General features: G+C 36.1%; 2 protein-coding genes across 3 annotated transcripts in view; one reads left to right on the forward strand and one right to left on the reverse strand.

The window, feature by feature from the left end:
* Positions 1-4738: 4738 nt before the first annotated feature.
* LOC306876254 (WD repeat-containing protein 3-like) lies at positions 4739-14607 on the reverse strand. Its single transcript, XM_079427270.1, has 27 exons — positions 14497-14607; positions 13582-13768; positions 13271-13480; positions 13057-13175; positions 12525-12603; positions 12146-12241; positions 11902-11997; positions 11662-11763; positions 11394-11491; positions 11211-11312; positions 10898-11128; positions 10717-10810; positions 10072-10173; positions 9820-9905; positions 9576-9714; positions 8711-8767; positions 8510-8610; positions 8126-8237; positions 7698-7832; positions 6959-7009; positions 6810-6875; positions 6631-6723; positions 6406-6456; positions 5622-5665; positions 5376-5504; positions 5128-5221; positions 4739-5035 (listed from the first exon to the last, which is right to left on the reverse strand). The coding sequence occupies exons 2-27, from the start codon at positions 13753-13755 to the stop codon at positions 4880-4882; spliced, it is 2817 nt and encodes a 938-aa protein (XP_079283396.1). The 5' UTR covers positions 13756-13768; positions 14497-14607; the 3' UTR covers positions 4739-4879.
* Positions 14608-14975: 368 nt separating this feature from the next.
* Positions 14976-17762, forward strand: part of LOC306876255 (ganglioside-induced differentiation-associated protein 2) — a 28054-nt gene continuing 25267 nt past the window's right edge. Inside the window, exons 1-3 of one of the 2 annotated variants that reach the window (XM_079427271.1) lie at positions 14976-15208; positions 16193-16416; positions 17572-17711. In XM_079427271.1, coding sequence (XP_079283397.1) covers positions 16220-16416; positions 17572-17711 — 337 coding nt within the window. In that variant the 5' untranslated portion in view covers positions 14976-15208; positions 16193-16219. The remainder of the gene's footprint in view (positions 15209-16192; positions 16417-17571; positions 17712-17762) is intronic. The other variant, XR_013784811.1, reaches the window with a different exon arrangement.

Here is a 17762-nt window from a genome sequence, read left to right on the forward strand (position 1 = left end):
TATAAAAAAGCCATTGAACTTGTTTTTACTGGAAACTACAATTAAGTAACCGATCATAGCAATGTTTGTGATTTACTGGATGAGGATTTGGGATAAAAAAAACATTCTCATAATTTCTACCTGATAAAATATTGTAAAGCTTTGTATAACTAGAAAAATGTATATTCATTATGATTTTAATAATTTACCTGATCTTTCCATAGAGTTCACTTTTTTATTACAATCCTTATTGACAGACTTTTTTAAACTACCGAATAAGGGCAAAAAAAAAAAAATTCTGAAAAAAAGTGTTCTGGGCTTATTTCAGTGCATATTTTAAAGAATTTTGAGAAACCCTTGGAAGTTTCTCAAGGCCCCTGCTTGAGAACTGTTGTATTATAGGCTTTTTAGCTACATTTAAACAGTACAACGATTCTGAAACACAAAACAATAAAGACAAAATCTAGAAGGCTTAATACAAAAAGATTATTGATTGCTGTTTTGGCCAGTTGTAGTAATAATAATATTACAGCTAATTGTATTAAAAAGAGTTTTGAAATAGAAACCAACATATAAAACTCGCTGCAAAAAAAAACCCCCACATTTTTGCAATTGGACTCTTCACCAAAATTTTATAGCCTTTGTGACAACTTCCTGTGTGGCAACTAGCCCCGATCTCCATTTTGCTATACTTCAAAAATGTAGAAGACTATAAATTTTCTGTAGACATGTATTAAAAGCCAAAGCAGCCACAACGGGTGAATAACACATGGGTGTGACAGACTCTGCTGCATTCAACCATTTTATATTAGGAATTAGTTAGGAACGTGAGAAGAAAGTCAGGTTCTTTTTTACCTCGTTTCAGTTTGTGCATCTGCTATGTGTGCATCTATAACTCAGGTTAAATCTGAAACAACGCTTACTTCCATCCAGATCACTTTAGCTCAAAGTAACCCCAGCTATTCCTGAATATTTGAATAAGTTTGACATTTATAGTGTGTACTTGACTTAAATAAGCTATTACTATAATTTCCTAGTATGCTACTATTTGTATATTATTCTTTTGAAAGCACACAAGCACATGAAGAGATCTAATTCTTTTAGCAAAGCCGTAATCATTGTCAGTATGTTAATGTATTGGAAGGAAACCCTTTGCTGGCTAAAGGAAGACCACTTTGCTTGTGTAATACAGATTTATTTCCAGATATGTTTAGATAATGATGTAGGCTAGATCAAACCTTTGAAAAACATGTCAAGGACGTTTTTCATTCATCACCCCTGCTATATTTGCATCGTAAATCTAAAGGTTGTGTGCAGTTGTAAAAGTGTTTTGGGAACAAATTGTGACATTGTGTCCATAATCGGTTTGTATTTATTTTCCTTGTTTAATTGGACAAATGAACTGCATTCCTCCGTCGCAGTATAGAAGCATTATTGTTGGGGAAGGATAAACAGACGGTGGTCCAGAGCGGATTGTAAAAGACTAAGATAAACAGTGAACACTGAGGGAAGGATTGAATGTCTGTTTATAGGGAGTATTATGAAGTGCATGACTCTGAAATGACTAATTACATCAGCTGTGCGGATTTCTGGGGAGAGCTCTTAAAAATGTCTCTCTCTGTGTGGGTTCACGGTTGTAATGGGGTTCACATAGCAATAGGGCGCTTTCAAATGCTCAATCGCTCTCCACACCTTTGGTGAATCAATGTGTAGTGGCTCAGAAAAGAGAACAGGACCATCTGACACAAAATTACATTCTGAGATTTGGCCTTTTTGAGATTTGGTTGTTTTATCTCAATTTAAAAGTAAACAGACTGGACCACAAGTCATCTGTTATTGCTTGAAATCATTTTCATGGTGGGAGTGAATTCACTGGTGACTGTTTGAATTGACTTTCAACAGTGAAATGTGGTTGCCAGCTGGAACTGATAGAAGAAAACAAAAAATAAAGAAGGTGAGGGGATGAAAATGCGAGCAAGGTAGAAATGCACGTTAAAAAATGAGAGAGAAACTATGTGTAGCATACAAATCTCTGTAGCTAAATGGATGGTAGCTGATATCAAGATTTATGGTTATCTATATATTTTTACATTCAGGAAGATGTTTGCAGGGAGGCTACTTACAAATGATAAACCAGTTCAAGCCAACACTTCAGAAGACGTTTCTAAAAAAGTAAACAGAATTGAGCACAAACATCAAATGAAAAAAAACTACAAAAAAAACTTACATTTACCGACTCGATTTTTGACAGCAATGGTGTTTTTTGGAAAAGCAATGGTGCCACCCAGTGGTCATTCCACATGTTATGAGTATAACCCAGTGGTCACGTATATTTAAACATAAAGCATATTTAAACGTTTAATAAAAAGTAAACTATATGTAACTAAATAATATAGATTTGTTGAATTTATACAATTTACGCATTGTAGGCTATACCCCCCAACAGCAAAACCCTGGCAGTGTAGGAATAAATAAATCCATGTATTTATATATATATATATATATGTATATATATGTATATATATATATTATTGATATTTGATATTGGTCTTTTTTATTCATTTAATTTTTTAATTCTTTAGGATATATAATTAAACAGAATAATGAATAATAAAAACAGACCCCATGTCTGGGAACCACTGAATATTAATAAATAATTAGTAATAATCTTTAGTCATTAGTTGCAGCATAATTGAGTTAAATAGAATAGGCTACTGGTAAATCTGACCATTGTTAGCATCTGAACAGCATTGTCAGTTTCATTCTCATCTAGGATTCATTTCATCACCAATTCCTGGCCCATAAACCAGTGGTTGAAGGACCAAAACTGTCCTCTACTAAGGCTTTCTTGGTTAAAGATATCGACTGGCAACTGAAATAACACTTACATCAATTTTCCTATTTTTTCCCCCTCTCTTCACTAAATGCAGTTTTCGATCCCACTGTGGATATGCTCTATACAGTATTTTGCCCTGCTTTATTGTCCAATGTCATATGTCAAGGTTTGTGCCAATATTTTTGTACTTTGTTATTGTTTATATGTGTTGTAATAAGTAATGTTTATATAAAAAGAGATATAGCAATAAATCGAGAGACACATTCCTGTACATCAAAATAACTCGAAACAAAGTCACCCACTCATTTTAGTCGTTATTTTTATTAAGAAGTGACACAATCACTGATGGCCAGTCAAAGTAATAAAGGGGGAAAATATGTTATGAGGTGAAAAGCGGGCAGTAGATCAGTAAATCTGCCCAATGACTCAAACGTTGGGGAACCGTGGAGATGTCAGGAACATTTCATGCACACTCTCTATGCTGTGCATGTTATGAGTGCTCCGTTATTGCTATGAAAAATATCAGCCACAATATAAAAGAAAATTATTTCTAGACTCAACTGTATAGTTTTTTGAAATTGGTTCAGACCAAGACCACTACTGTTTTGTTCTGTTTACAGCTAAAGCAGGAGGTTAAAAAGTTATAGGTTCGTTCATCTGAGAGAAGGCCTGATGTCTCCACCAAGCTGTGTTTAAATTCATATGATTTTCCATAAAAACACGGCTGTGTTTGATTAGTTCATCCTGTTCGAGGGGGATTAACACAGAACGTGTTCTCAGGCATTTAACTTCAACCTTTTTCTGAGGAATTTTTAATATTGGTAGGTGTGACATTTATAGCTTTGAGACCCAGACCGGTCTCATAAAATGCTGCAAGCCTTTTTACGGCTTTATAAATACACTTAATTTGCTTTTTTTTGCTGTTAGATTGAACAGGTCTGAAAAGGGATGTCTTGAGGGATTTGTTTAATTATTTCCAAGACACTGATGATTAGGATGTTAACACACAGCAGGAACGTGAGGTGTGAGAGGTGGGTGAGAATCGCTGTTAAGACCGAGCACTAACTAGGAAAGAAATATGTTGTTGAAATAAGCAGCATTAGTTTCCAGGTGGTGAATTATAAATCCCACGTACGTATGAACTTGTAACTGTAAATTTAATCCAGGTTATGAGCTCAGTAAAGTCAGCGTGGATCTCCCACCAGGTCACCACAGCTTCAGCCATACAGAAAGATTGAACTCATTTAATTATTTCATCCCTATTGAAAGCTCTTGTGTTTTTACAGTCTTGCAGCGATCATTGAGATTGAGAATCTGTCTTGATGACTCACTTCATCTTTTCCACAGAATTAAGCATAACAGAAAACATATGGGCATTAATGTTGGGTGATTGAGGTTAATCTGGGACATTGGGTAATGTGGGGAACCAAAGATCTGAATCTGAGGCATACATTTCTTGCTCCATCACAATCAAATAAGTACCAAAAATGTCCCAGATTACCCTAATTCAATCTTGACTTCTCCATATCCAACCACTGCTTTCACATAAGAAAATGTTGTGATTTATTTGAGGTCCAATGTCAGTACATAACATAATATGGATTAAATATTTCATTATAAAACAGCACTGCTTCTCCTTGGTGGTGCTGCTGCTTCACTTTCCAGTAGCAGCACTAGCATTAACCTGGCAGGAAGCCTAAATTTTGTCCTCACATTGAAAAAAAAAAAAAAAAAAAATGTTTGTTTGTTTTTTAGTTTTGGGTAAAATTCTTTAAAACAGTCTAGATTTACTTAACATTGTTTCATAGAATGTTTCTTCTTTAAAAAAAAAAAAAAAAAATCTTGGTTTAAAAAAAATAAATGTTTTTTTTTGCGGCTTGGACTCCATTCACACACACACACACACACACACACACATTGATTTGTGGAGAAATTTACCTTTATGGACTATAGATAGGTACAAATGATACATCAACTTATAAAAACATCAGCATGATGCTTCTTCAGGATTGTAAAAGCACAAAGCAATGGAGTCTGTTATAACAATTGACAAGCATGTCAGTTTCATGTGATTGTAAGGACGGCTCTTTCACGTTTCTTTCTCTTTCTCTTTTTCTCTTTAAAGCGGTCTGTGGCATCAGCAAAGAACATTACGTCCTCTTTGCTCTCAATCTCACGCTGCAGGAACTGAAGACCGGCACTGTTGAAACCCAGGACATCCTGAAAACACAGGTAGATGAGAACACACAGGCTTACACAATCTGATCATAACAGAGGTGTGATCACAGTGGTTAAATCCATCCTGAACTCACCCTGATCTCTCGCACTTTAGAGATTGTGTTGGTCTTTAACTCGTCAATGACTGACAGTAACATCTGATTACTTGTGATCTGTCCAAAATGAACTCTAGGAAAATGATAAATGATAGGACTGTTAGTCAGGAGCAAATCAAATAATCACCTCAATGATAATAAAAGCGTAATTTAATAACAAAATGGTAAAATGAACATAAATCAACATGAAACTGTAATATGTTAAAGCAGTAGCTACAGAGGAGTACCTGAGCAGGAAGAAGAGGCAGCGGCACACTAGCTCCACCTCCAGACCCTGCTGTACGTAACCATTGAAGAGCTTCAGCAGATCCGGGACATAAGGAAAAGGCAGCACCAGCAGAGACACTTCCAGCTCACTGAAGAGAAAAACAGAGCTGACAATCAGACTGAGCCATAAAACATAACGGTACATAACAGATGGGAGAATGTATTGAGTTTGAATGCTTTTGACTGGGTTGAGGAAGAGCTCTTACCTGGACCGAACCTTCTTTATTACTTCCAGAACATATCGAGAAGGCTGCAGATACAATGGCAAGTATTAGTAAATATGAGTGATGAATCTCAATTTTTAAATAGACTTTTCAACTAAAATATAATTCAGCTCTTTAGTGTGGTGTATTATTAATAAAATTCAGCTGATAGTAAAATTGATAAAATTATGTTAAGGTTGATAATCGATAAATAGATAATATTTAAATTCTCTAAAAGTGGAAAAAAAATTAACGCTGCAAAAGAATTTAGGCATCACAACATTTAACAGCATTATTACATTATTAGTGCTTAAATAACTTCAAGTCAGCATTAGATGACAGCAAAAGTTAATCTAAATATAAAAATAAAGGAAATGTGCATGTACAATTAAACAGGTTACAATTTAAGGTCTCATTCTCGCTATTAACAAAGCATTAACTAAGACCTTTGCCTCATTAAACTCCTAATTTGATGCTTATTAATAGTAAGGTAGTTTTTAAATTTAGGTCTTTTAAAATATGATCATGCAGAATATGTGCTTTTTAAGTACTAGTAAATAGCCAATTTGTTAATAATGGGCATGCTAATAAGCAACTAGTTAATAGTGAGAATCGGTCCCTATACTGCAGTGTTACCATTAAATATATAATATCATCTGATATATCTTAAAAAATTCTCTAATTTGGCCATTGACCGATATGGAGCTTATACATTGTGCACCCCTATATTATTAACCAAATATGACAACCAAACAAACCCAGTGCTAATATTAAAAAACACACTCACAGAGATATTTCCAAAAGCCACAAGGATGGGGTTCATCTTAGGGGGTGGTAACTGCAAAAAAGAAAAACAAAGAAGCGTCTAAGTAAAGCACCAGCATCATTTAAAAATCCATATTTTGTGAACTTTTCAAGCCCCAGCCCTAATTTTGTGCAGACTAAAAGAGAACTTCAATCAAATGTTGTGCTTCTCTCTTAATGGGCTTTGAGTGTCTAAAAAACATCATACCTCCTTCCCTGCTGCCTTGCAAGCGGCACTGTGCTCCTCCAGCTTTTCACTTTCTTCTCTATAGAGCTCAACAGCCTCCATTATTCGCTCGGCCTATAGAAACAGAACACAAGTGTCACTTCTCCATAACTGAATATAAAGGAGAGGAGCTCTTCGTCTGTACAGTTCTGCAGACTCACAGCTTTCACTGTCTCAATGGTCTTCTTCCCAGCAGGCTCTGCCTCTCCTTTAGTCTCTCCAGGGACCTGCGAGACATGAGGAAACACTGAGAACACACAGAGATATAAAGAGACATAACTGATCTCTAGGGTTCAAGAGAACCACTTACCACAGGTTCGTCGCCTTTAGCCAATGATTCCTCAAATTCTGCTTCCCTTTCCTGAGGAAAATATTGAGACAAGTCAGCAAATGTATACAGTAGATGTTTGCTTTCATAGATGTACTTCTAAATGCTGATATACTTGGGTCAAATAAATGAAAATACCAATTAAGTTTTTTTTTTCAACCCCAAAATGTTTTATATATTATATAACCAACTTATTTTTTAATAATCTTGTGGCCAATCATTTTCGGTAAAAAAAGAAAAGGGACTTCTGCTAATTAGTTTTTCAAATTCAGCTTTGACAGGCAAACTACAGTTTAAAATGCATTAATACATTAATATACCAACCACAATTCTTGTGTAAAATATTATGTATTAGTTTGAAGCCCATGTAAAATAGCTGAAAATTAATTCGCATAATTATGACATGATCAGATATTGGTCACACTTTATTTTAAGGTCCAATTCTCACTATTAACAAACCAATAACTCAGACAAACTCCTAATTTGCTGCTTATTAATAGTTAGTAAGGTCAATAAGTTAATAATAAGCATGCTAATAAGCAAATAGCTGATAGTGAGAATTGGTCTCTATACATTATATGCATTACCCAGATATTCCATATTAAGTTGAAGATGACAGAAGTCTATCAGAGGTGTAAACGTAGATCTATAGATAAGCATTTAATACCATCAAATCCATTTTTCTGCTGTGTGACATTCTGCTGAAAAACCAAGCACTCACCATCTCCTTCTCCTCTTCCAGGATGATGGGCTCCCTCGTTCTCTCCCACAGCCTGAGGGACTTATCATGAGACGAGGAGACGATGTGGTCTCCATTGGGGCTAATAGCCAGGCCCCAGACCTCACGATGATGACCCTGAGGAACATCCGAGGGTCAAAGTTGAAAAACAGTCAAGGGTATGAGAGGGTCTGCAATAATGCAACAGTTCCAATACATCTTTGTCTGTGATTACATTGATTAGGGCTTAAGCAAAAGCAGACTGCGGCTTATGTAATGCAATCAGCCTCTGCTGCATATTGCCTGGGCTCTTATTATAACGCTAATCCTTTCAATATAACAGCTACTTCCACCCTAGCGACCTTTGGAAAACTCATTCCGGCTATGGAAAAATGCCTATTGAATGCTGTCCAACTATTAGAGAAGGTCACCTCCAATGTCTGGATGTGCTCAAACTTGTCAGCATCCCACTGCTTGATCTTTCTGTCCTTTCCCGCAGTGAAGAACAGATGGGTTTTAGGGACAAACTGAAGAAACATGACACTAGAGAGGAAAGACAACAGGGAAAGAACAGCGGATGATAAATAATGACCATCTGGGCTGATGTCATCCAGCGACTACAGCTCACAGGCGCTGGAGGGATGTCAACACCGTAGGTAGGTGACACCTGACCGAACACTGAAAATCACTGTACTTGTCAGCAACCGGTATCATAACTTTCAATAACAATATAACTAAAATGCGTACAGGTAATGTGATGGAGAACAGACTTTACCAGCAATGTGTCATTATACGAGCAGCAGTGTTTTTATTACCTGTCGTCATGTGCAAACATAGAGCGATGACAGTCTCCGAAGTCCAAACCCCAAATCTTCACATTTCTGTCTGCTGAGCCTGTAGCTATTAAAGCGCTGTCCTGCAGAACACCCACAGAAACCCACAAACAACATTGCAAAACAATTATGCCATTTGTCAGACTAACTCGCAGGATGTGTCGTGTCAGCCAGTGCACTCACTTGCGAAATGTCCAGGCACAGAACGGGCAGCTTGTGTCCATACAGCGACAGAAAGAACTAGAGGAAGTTGAGACAGAGGGCAAATCTCTTATTATTCTGCACAGCTCTCATATCTGTCCTGTAAAGGACTGCTGTTTTTTGGGTAGAGCTGGGCATTAGGCATGGTGACGTCATATTACATGAGTGCTGACTGGTTATTTATAATGTGCTGACATATTTCTGTGGCCCCATTTATAGTCTGAATAATATATATGAAATATAAATGAATACAAAGTTCAATAGGGCACATTTGAAATATCTTTTTCCACGAGTATGAAAATACTGTAGATGGAAAAGGGAATTGGGAAAGTAATAATTTTCTTTGAAAAAAAATTATACAAAAAAAGGTTTAAATAATCACAATTATTAAAACAAATAAATGGAACATATTTAAAAATTGTAAATAATTTAAACAATTATTAAAATATATGATAATTATAAAAAAGAAAATGACTGAATTATTGAAATCTCATCCATCCATCAGGCCTATAAAACTTTCAAGATTTTTTTAATTTCAGTAACATATATCATGCGAATATGTTATTCTTCAATAAAAAAAGGCAGTCGGTCTCAGCTAACGTGGTCAGATCACCCAAGATGGATGTTGATTTAAACCGGCCCTGTCTGTATATAGTGTCAGGATGTTTATTGGTGCTAAAATATCTCTCAGTAAATGTAATTCGAGTAAAACAGTGGGCTTCTTTGGACACTGGTAACATTTAAAATTTTTGACAAAGCATTGGATTTATGTATGGATCTAACATGATGCTATGTGTTGTGGTGCGAGGAAAGTATTGTAATGCTATACGCTGTACTTGTGGTTTACCTTTAGCGTGTCTGTGTAAAAGATCTTGACCGTACAGTCGAGAAGAGAGACAGCCAGCAGTCTCTGGTTAGGACTGTAGCGCACACACAGCACGTCCTCATCTAACTGCAGGGTGCGTGTGTGCTTCACCGTCAGTCTCCTGTGGATTACACAAAGCAATAATACATTAAAGCCAAGAAGAGAAAGAGGGATGGAGAAATCTGGATGAGAGAGCCGTGGTTTGTGATCGCAGATAATAACTCACTTGTTCTTCCCAGAGTCCTGATCCTTTATGAGCTCAAAGTCCCAGAATTTCACAGTCTTGTCAGCACCACCAGTTACAATCCCTCTCTGCATTAACACACACAAAAAAGCCAAATATGTTCACATAGAGCTAAAATCCTTGCTGCCATCTTACTGTCTGTCTTTGGAATAGTCAGGAATTCACTGTAGCCACAGACTGGTGTTTTGTAAGGATGAGAAGCCCTTTGTCATTCAAAAGAGATCGATATTATACCTGGTCTGGAGAGAGACACATGGACCAAAGAGCTCCATCATGGGCGTCAGTCGTCTCCAGAAGGCTTCCTGAGGCCAGGTCGAAAATCTGAATCTTCCCACTCTGACAAAAGAATAATGAAAAATAAATTAATTTTTCATAGTAAAGGATATATGGACTAAACGTTTTGCAAATGTCTCATTCAAATCTGATTCATGCATTTTAAAAGTTGCTGGCTCGTGTTTGGTTACAAGAAAGGTCCAGAACCAATGGCACTTGATGTCAATTACGGCCAACTTGGCACAATGTGTCTTCACACACCTAGTTTAAATATCAGCACTAAAACAGAAATAAAAATAAAAAAAAATGACAAAAGCACATAAAACTAAAGCCAATGTGAAAATATGCACAAAAAATAAAGAATAACTGTTCCTCACACAAATCTAGCATATGGCTTCAAATTTTCCTTCTTTTTTTGTCATTTTTAGAGCTTGAAAGCCCATAGTCATGGCAGGTATTCTGCAAACCATCTCATTTTTTGTCCCACAGAAGAAAATCATGCAGGTTTGTAATAAAGTTAAGAAATGAAGGTAAGCAAATGATGACAGAATTTTGGATGAACCATCTCTTTATTGACTGATGACTGAGAAGTGAATAGTTATATACCTTTGTTCCTAAGATAATCTGTCTGTCTCCAGGAACAAATAACGAGCAGAGAGCATATTCACATCCCATGGTACGAATGACCTGCAAGGTGGACCTGACCAAAAAAGATACTTCTTGTTAAGGACTCAAAATATATGAACCCATGCAAATAAATTGAAACATTTGTCATCATCACACTCACCTGTTCCACACTTTGACGGTCTCTCCAGAGGCGGAGAGGATGGCTATGTTATCTGAGCTGAAGGCCAGCGTTCTGACATCTGTACGATGGCCGCTCAGTGTGAGGCGAGAGGTTTTCGTGCCAGTAGGATTCTTCTCTGTAGTCTTCAGGGTGTATGTCTCCACTGTGTTATTCTGCAGTAGAAGAGCAAGCTTCATCTCTCCGTTAGGAACCAGGAGGCAGTCCATTGATCTGAAAAAAACATTACCATCAATACTGAACACCAGTAATGCACACAAGAGGACTATGCTTGCATGCAGAATTACTCTCTGACCTGATCTTGGATGATGCCTTTATGTTTGCCAGCTTTTGGATCTCATCACTCAGCTTCCTCTCCACTACAGGTTCAGGTCCATCCTCTTCTCCTTCTTGAGACCTGCAAAACATAACAGTTCATCAGAATATCAGAAAAGCTTAGCGTAACAACTTCACGTTTCAAAACAGAGGTCTCACACACTTTGCTTTTTTCTTGGCTTTCTTTAGTTTTCTGTCCATTTTTTTCTGGACCTCCTCCTCAGATAGAACAGTAAAGACTTCGAGCGTAGCATCCAGACCCTGTGGAGATTTTTTAAAAAGTTCTCACATGATGTAGGTGCAATTTTTGCCTAATTATTGCATAGCTACTTTTAATTAGGTACTTCTCACCATTACCGACCAAGCTAATAAGAGTGAAACCCTTTTTTAGAAGGATGTTATTTTTTGCAAAACACTAGAAACATATTTACATGGCATGCTAGCACTTTAGCTTTGGCGTCTGTGACCAAGGATAGAACTCTGTCTCTGGCTTCCCTCAAAACAGAACCAGCTTTCTTACAGCTGAGAATTCGCTGTGGACAGAAATCAGACCTTTGATGAACATTTAAAGGAAACCCTCAGTGAAATTTATTGTGTCGTCTCAAGTATCCACTGAATACATTAATTATATGAACAGGGTACACTGGAGAAAATACTGGAAGAAATATTACTTCTTCTGGCTCTTCGTCAAGTCCTTCCTCATCTTCCTCCTCGTTCTCAAGAAGAGTTCTGGTTTTCTTTTCCTGTGGCTCCCCCACTTCTTTACCCTGTGAAGAAATGTTATTTTTCATTCTGAATATATGAAATCAGTTTTTAATTCTCTATATAAGAGTTGAAGTATCACATTCAAGAATGAACTGGAATGTAATTTAGCCTAAAGTAACCATTTGGCACAGCATGAGTGATATGCCTTACCTCCTCATTGTACTGAATGTCCCAGGCTCTGAGCTCACTGTCAGCAGACCCTGTAAGCAACCTACTCTCCTGGTTCAACAGGACCATCCCCCATACCTACAGAGATTGGATAATGTTGCACTGTATTACAACACTAATAGATATTTGGATTGTGCTGGAGGCTCATAGTCCAAAAGTAAAGCAAGAAAACTCATGATTTTTTCTTTACGATACCAAATGCCACCTAAGCTCAGGTCATTTACAGTAAACTCCCTAATCATTTACAGTACACTGATTTATGTGGACATACCAAAGCAGCAAGAGCATGCATTTAAATTTTTGTGTTGTATATTTCAGAAAGATCAAGACAGTCTCAACAGTGTACAGTGATCCTGTTTACCTCAGTGCGATGCCCCACCATGGTCTTGAAACAATGCTGTGTGTCCAAGTCCCACCACTTTACAAAACTGTCCTTTGAACTGAGGAAACATACGTAAAATACAGTAAATAAAATGAAATGTTTACAGAAATTACAAACACTACAAACTATTTTGGTACCCCTCACTCAAATCCTTTAAATTTAACAGTATTTAGTACAGAACAGCAGTAATGAAAAATATTAAATTTTTGTGTCATTCATAATAAACAATGTTTATTATAAATATATACATAGAGCCTAAACACATTTAAAGTGAAACTGAAACCACTAAAACTTGGCCTCATGTACCTCTCACTTATGGCCAAACTCCAAATATTTTGCGTTTTTGACGTTAATTTTATTTTTTAATGTCACAGCACATTTCAGACGATGAAAAAGCTACTCATATTCTGGTAAATGATGTGCATGTATGAATGTATATAATATAATACAATATAATATGAGTATTTTCAAGTGTTGAATTCGTTCCAATAAAATATAAAGAACGATTTACCTTGTAATGAGCAGGTTTTTGCTCTCCAAGAACAAAATTTGCGTGATCGCATCTTTGTGTCCTTTGAGTCTGTACAGACCACACTCATTGATGATATCCCACACAATCACATCTGTGTCCTAAAATACAACAACAACAAAGAAAATGATTTTAATTAATGTAAAATTGAAAATATAAAAAAAAAAAACTGCTGTAAAATGAACTGTAGTCTTACTCTCGAGCCAGTGACAAGACGAGCACCGAGTGCATCATATCTAATAACTGAGACAGCTGATTTGTGTCCACTGAAGGAGACGTTGCTTTCACCATTGAGCAGATTAAAGATGCGCACACCTCCATCCTCATAACCCACCGCTATGTGAACGCCATCAGGAGAAGGACACAGGTATGTCACCTCATGCTTTTTACCTTCAAGTATAAGAACCTGAGAAATGAAAGGGGTTAGTTCAGCGTATATGAGTTTATATAAACTGATGAGTGAATATGATGTACTAAGCAATCTTCTAAACCATTTAAAGCAAGTACCTTCTCTGCTTTGCGGATGTCCCATATGAAGACATGCTCACAGGCTCCCACGGCGACATATCGACCCTTCTCTCCTCCCCTGAGGGTCACAAACGCGATATTGGCTTTCTGACTGCCAATCACTCCAAATACAGCACTAGCCACATAGCGCAGGTACTGCTTAGTTAAACCCATGGCAAGCCAGAGGCTGTAGATACACACAAAAACAACAGTAGGGGAGTATTGTCAGATGTGTTGCTCCTTTAATCTAGAAAACGGTGCACAATTTGTCATGTGAACACATATTTAGGATAAGACCAATTATACTGTATAAAGCTGCATATCAAAGTAAATTCTACATGACATAAAATACGTTTTATGTCAAAGCAAATGCATTTGCAGATGAAATTGGCCTCTTTTTAATTATGAGATTAAGTTTTTATTCATGATCCCTGACAATGAATACATAAAAAAAAACTTAATTATTGGTGAACAGCTAATGTATAAAACAGTAATACTGACATTGTTGGAAAATATAATTATATAACAAATAGAGGCTGTAGTGGCAAAAATAAATGCTAAGTTACAACAGGTTTAATATTATTTTCATATAGTTGATCCTGTGTCAACATTTTAACATCAGATCTGTGATTGTGACATTGTTTAATGGTGTTTTAGTTAATCGGCTGCTACAAATGACTCTCATAAATACCTGTAAAATCTATGATTGAGAAGTATAACGTATATGAATTAAACGGTCAGTTCTTAAAATGAAAGCGAGCAACTGTTACTCCAACACCACGCTTTGAGGCCCATGCGACCGTATACACAGCAACGAAAACCACATGCAGTCCTTTAAATCTCATTTAAGGAGCAAGATATGCAGATAACAAAGTTCAAAATAAGCCACTGCGTATAGAAAATGTAGTTACATACTTTGTCGATTAAATGTATATTGTATCTGCAGTCCTTTATGAAAATATTGTTTCTGTGGATGTGGAGAACTTCTACATGCTTTCAGTCGCATGTGTGACATCACGTAAAGACAAAAGTGGTAGATTACCGAGCAGAACTACGATGTTACTTCACGAATTTTTTTTATAGACATCTGTATCACTCTAAAATATTGTTCGGAATGCTTCCTCATTATTCACACTGCTTAATGCGATTTATTTATTTGCTCTTCTTATGAATTATGTGTAAAGTATCGATTACTTTGGTCTGTGAGTGTGAAAATCATAAATCATAATCATTAAATAAATTAAATGTATTTATTCATTATACTTTATTATGCTTATTTTAATTTAAAGATGACACTAGAGCGTCGATTAAAATATGTGTTTCAGTATTGTATAGGCCCGTGCGTTTTCTACACGGATCGACCACATAGCTACTGCCCCTACTGCTTTCCCGGAAGTGATGATTTTTGTCCGCGTGAATCAGCTGATCAGGAAACTCGCTGAATGTTGCAAACACGATGTGTTGACCACAAGCAGCTAAAATCACATTTGAGCAATGGCTAATTTAAAAGCGGAAGCACTGGAAGATGACCGTGATCTTTAACTCTGTCTTTAACGGATTAGTTGGAGCTAATGTGGTTTTGTTTTTGCAGTAGGAAGGACTCAATAGCTGCATCATAGGACATCTGGTAGGTTGCTGGTTATTGTGATTAATGGTGGTTATAATTTGCATTTTAATCAAGTCAATATAAACCTGTGCGGTTAGAATAAGTATGGCGTGTAGCTTTCCTTTTTATACTCTTTAAAACTGTGTTGTGTTGCATTGTTTGTATGTGTCTGTTGCGTTCGAGCTGAAACTTTTATGTATTTGAAGAAAGTCATAGCTTTGTTGTTGTTGTTAATGTAATTTGTGGAGTCGAACTTTACACATGCATCTCATTTCTGCTGAATATCTGATCTGTTCCTGAAGTCCTGTCTGTCTGCTCTGATAGAGCCTCTCTGTTGTGCTTGAAAGTCAATTATGCTCATGAACACTACACTTCTCATACTGCAGCTGGCACAGAAAGTCTTGCTGAATACCATTACAATTATTGTCACATTTTGATATTTTTGGGAATTAATTTCTTTTATTTCATTGTGGCTTTGTTTCATGTGAATTCATTTTGAAGAAAGCACCATACTGTATTGAAATCTAATAATAATATCCTAGTTTTTGTTTTGTTTTGTTTTTTTTGTAAACATGAGTTATTGAATTTGAAACACTTGAATGTATATCAAAGTCAAAAAAGTATAAAACGTGCTAAACTAGTTCTCAACCAGGGGGCCCGGGGCCCACTAGAGGGCCTCAGCAGACTTCCAACATGACTTTGTTTAAATGGGCTGTTAAAATAATCGAGCTTAATATAAAATGCCTAATTCTAGAAATCACAATATATAATATTTAAATTAACCTATTGTATCGAGTATAGTATTGAGCTAATATTGTTTTAGACAATGGTGGCCCCAGACAGCATTTCTCTGTCTTAAATTCATTAAAGTCTGTCATTGTAACCACTGTCACTGTCTTACATGTTTAAATATGATGCAATCATCTCTGTGTGTATGTGTTTATGTGCTAATATAGCCCAGGTCAAACTTCAGTCTGTTTGTGTGTTGTGTCTGTGTCTTTTCAGTTCAGAATTACCCTGTGAAGCTACAGCATGGATCCCTTGGGAGCTCGTTCCCAGTTTGTGGAGTTCCAGAACCTTTCCACGTGGGACCAGCCTCAGGGAGTCCAGGACGAGGTGGATGGAGAAAACCACTTACTGGAGGAAGATGACCAGCTGACCAATCTGCTCAATTCCTTGGAGTCCCCTTTCCCCTTCAGACAAGACATCAACAGCAAGATTGTACTATTGTGAGTGTTATTTTCACTGACATTTCTTAAACATTCTGTTTTTCTTCCTCTCCATGAATTTCTGCATTATTTCAACAAAAATGGCTCAATAAACAGACTACATATAACTCCTAAAAGTTTTCAGAAAGCATCAGGATTGTCTATAAATGTAACTACTGATTTGCTTAATTTGTTCAATAGTTTAAGATTTAGTTTTAGTTTAATAGTTTAATCATTTAGTAATTTAGACTTAAATATTTTTATGTAACTCTGCACTGTGTGTTTGTTGCATCAGTTATTTGCACCAGCTCTGATCTTCACGTCTGTTAGTCGTTCCCTCGTGCACATAAATCCCCCTTATAGCTCAATCACATGTGACTGTCTGGGAGGTCCTTTTGGTTTTCGGGCCGATTTTTTTCTCTTTGAATTCATAGTTTCTCTTTTTTATGAAAGGGGAAGTTCATTGCATGGAACTTCTCTATGAAGTCCAATTCATAAAACCAGTCCTTCTGGAAATTCAGGCAGGAATAGAATTCATCTTTAAACATAGTTTTATGCTTGCAGGATTTGTTCATAGTGACTTTATTCTGTTGTTCATGATTTCCATGTATATAACTGCGAAGCTATATATACAGTATATATAGAGAGAGAGAGTTTTTTTTTTTTTTTTTCTTTGATCATTTGTCTTTAGAAAACAAAATTTAACCTTCGGCACAATTCTGTTAACACTTAATGTTATCAAATAAATTATATATATATATATATATATATGTATATGTGTTTATTTTTATTATAGTGCTTATTATTATTTTATTATGGTGTTTATCAATATTATTTTTGTTTTTTCTTTATATTTCAAGTTTAATTTAGTTTTTAGCAATTTAGTTATGTGCATTTGTCATTTTTTTTCTTAGTTTGTTTTTTTATTTCAGTTTTAGTACGAACTTTAGTTCTTAAACCAGGGCAACTTTTCTAAAATCAAAGTTCATGTTTTTCATTTAATTTTTTTTTTTTTTTTTTTTCAGTTTTATTTCAATTACCAATCATTTTTAACTGTTTTATTTTACAATAACAACACAGTTATTTACATGCTATATTTGTTCTCACAGCTTTTTCATACTTTATATGATGTTCTGTATCTGATATGCTGGTTTATATCATTCCCTCATTTTACAGTAATGGAGATGTAGCACTTTTAAACTGCACTGCAATCGTCAATACAAGTAATGAGACACTAACGGACAAGAATCCTGTATCAGACAGTATCCACAGATACTCCGGACCTGAACTGAGGGATGAATTACTCAAACTGAAAGGTAGGGGGCACTACCAGTATAGCAGATGGAGAACTGTCATCTAACTGTTAT

The sequence above is a fragment of the Barbus barbus genome (assembly GCF_936440315.1).
Source record: "Barbus barbus genome assembly, chromosome: 10".
Classification (NCBI taxonomy): Eukaryota; Metazoa; Chordata; class Actinopteri; order Cypriniformes; family Cyprinidae; genus Barbus; species Barbus barbus.

Coding starts and splice junctions, on each gene's coding strand:
- LOC306876254 (XM_079427270.1), bottom strand. CDS start 13,755: ATGGGTTTAACTAAGCAGTACCTGCGCTATGTGGCTAGTGCTGTATTT. Junction 12,604..13,056: donor AAAAACCTGCTCATTACAAG/GTAAATCGTTCT, acceptor ATGTTTCCTCAG/TTCAAAGGACAGTTTTGTAA. Junction 11,129..11,210: donor AAGGCATCATCCAAGATCAG/GTCAGAGAGTAA, acceptor TGTTTTTTTCAG/ATCAATGGACTGCCTCCTGG.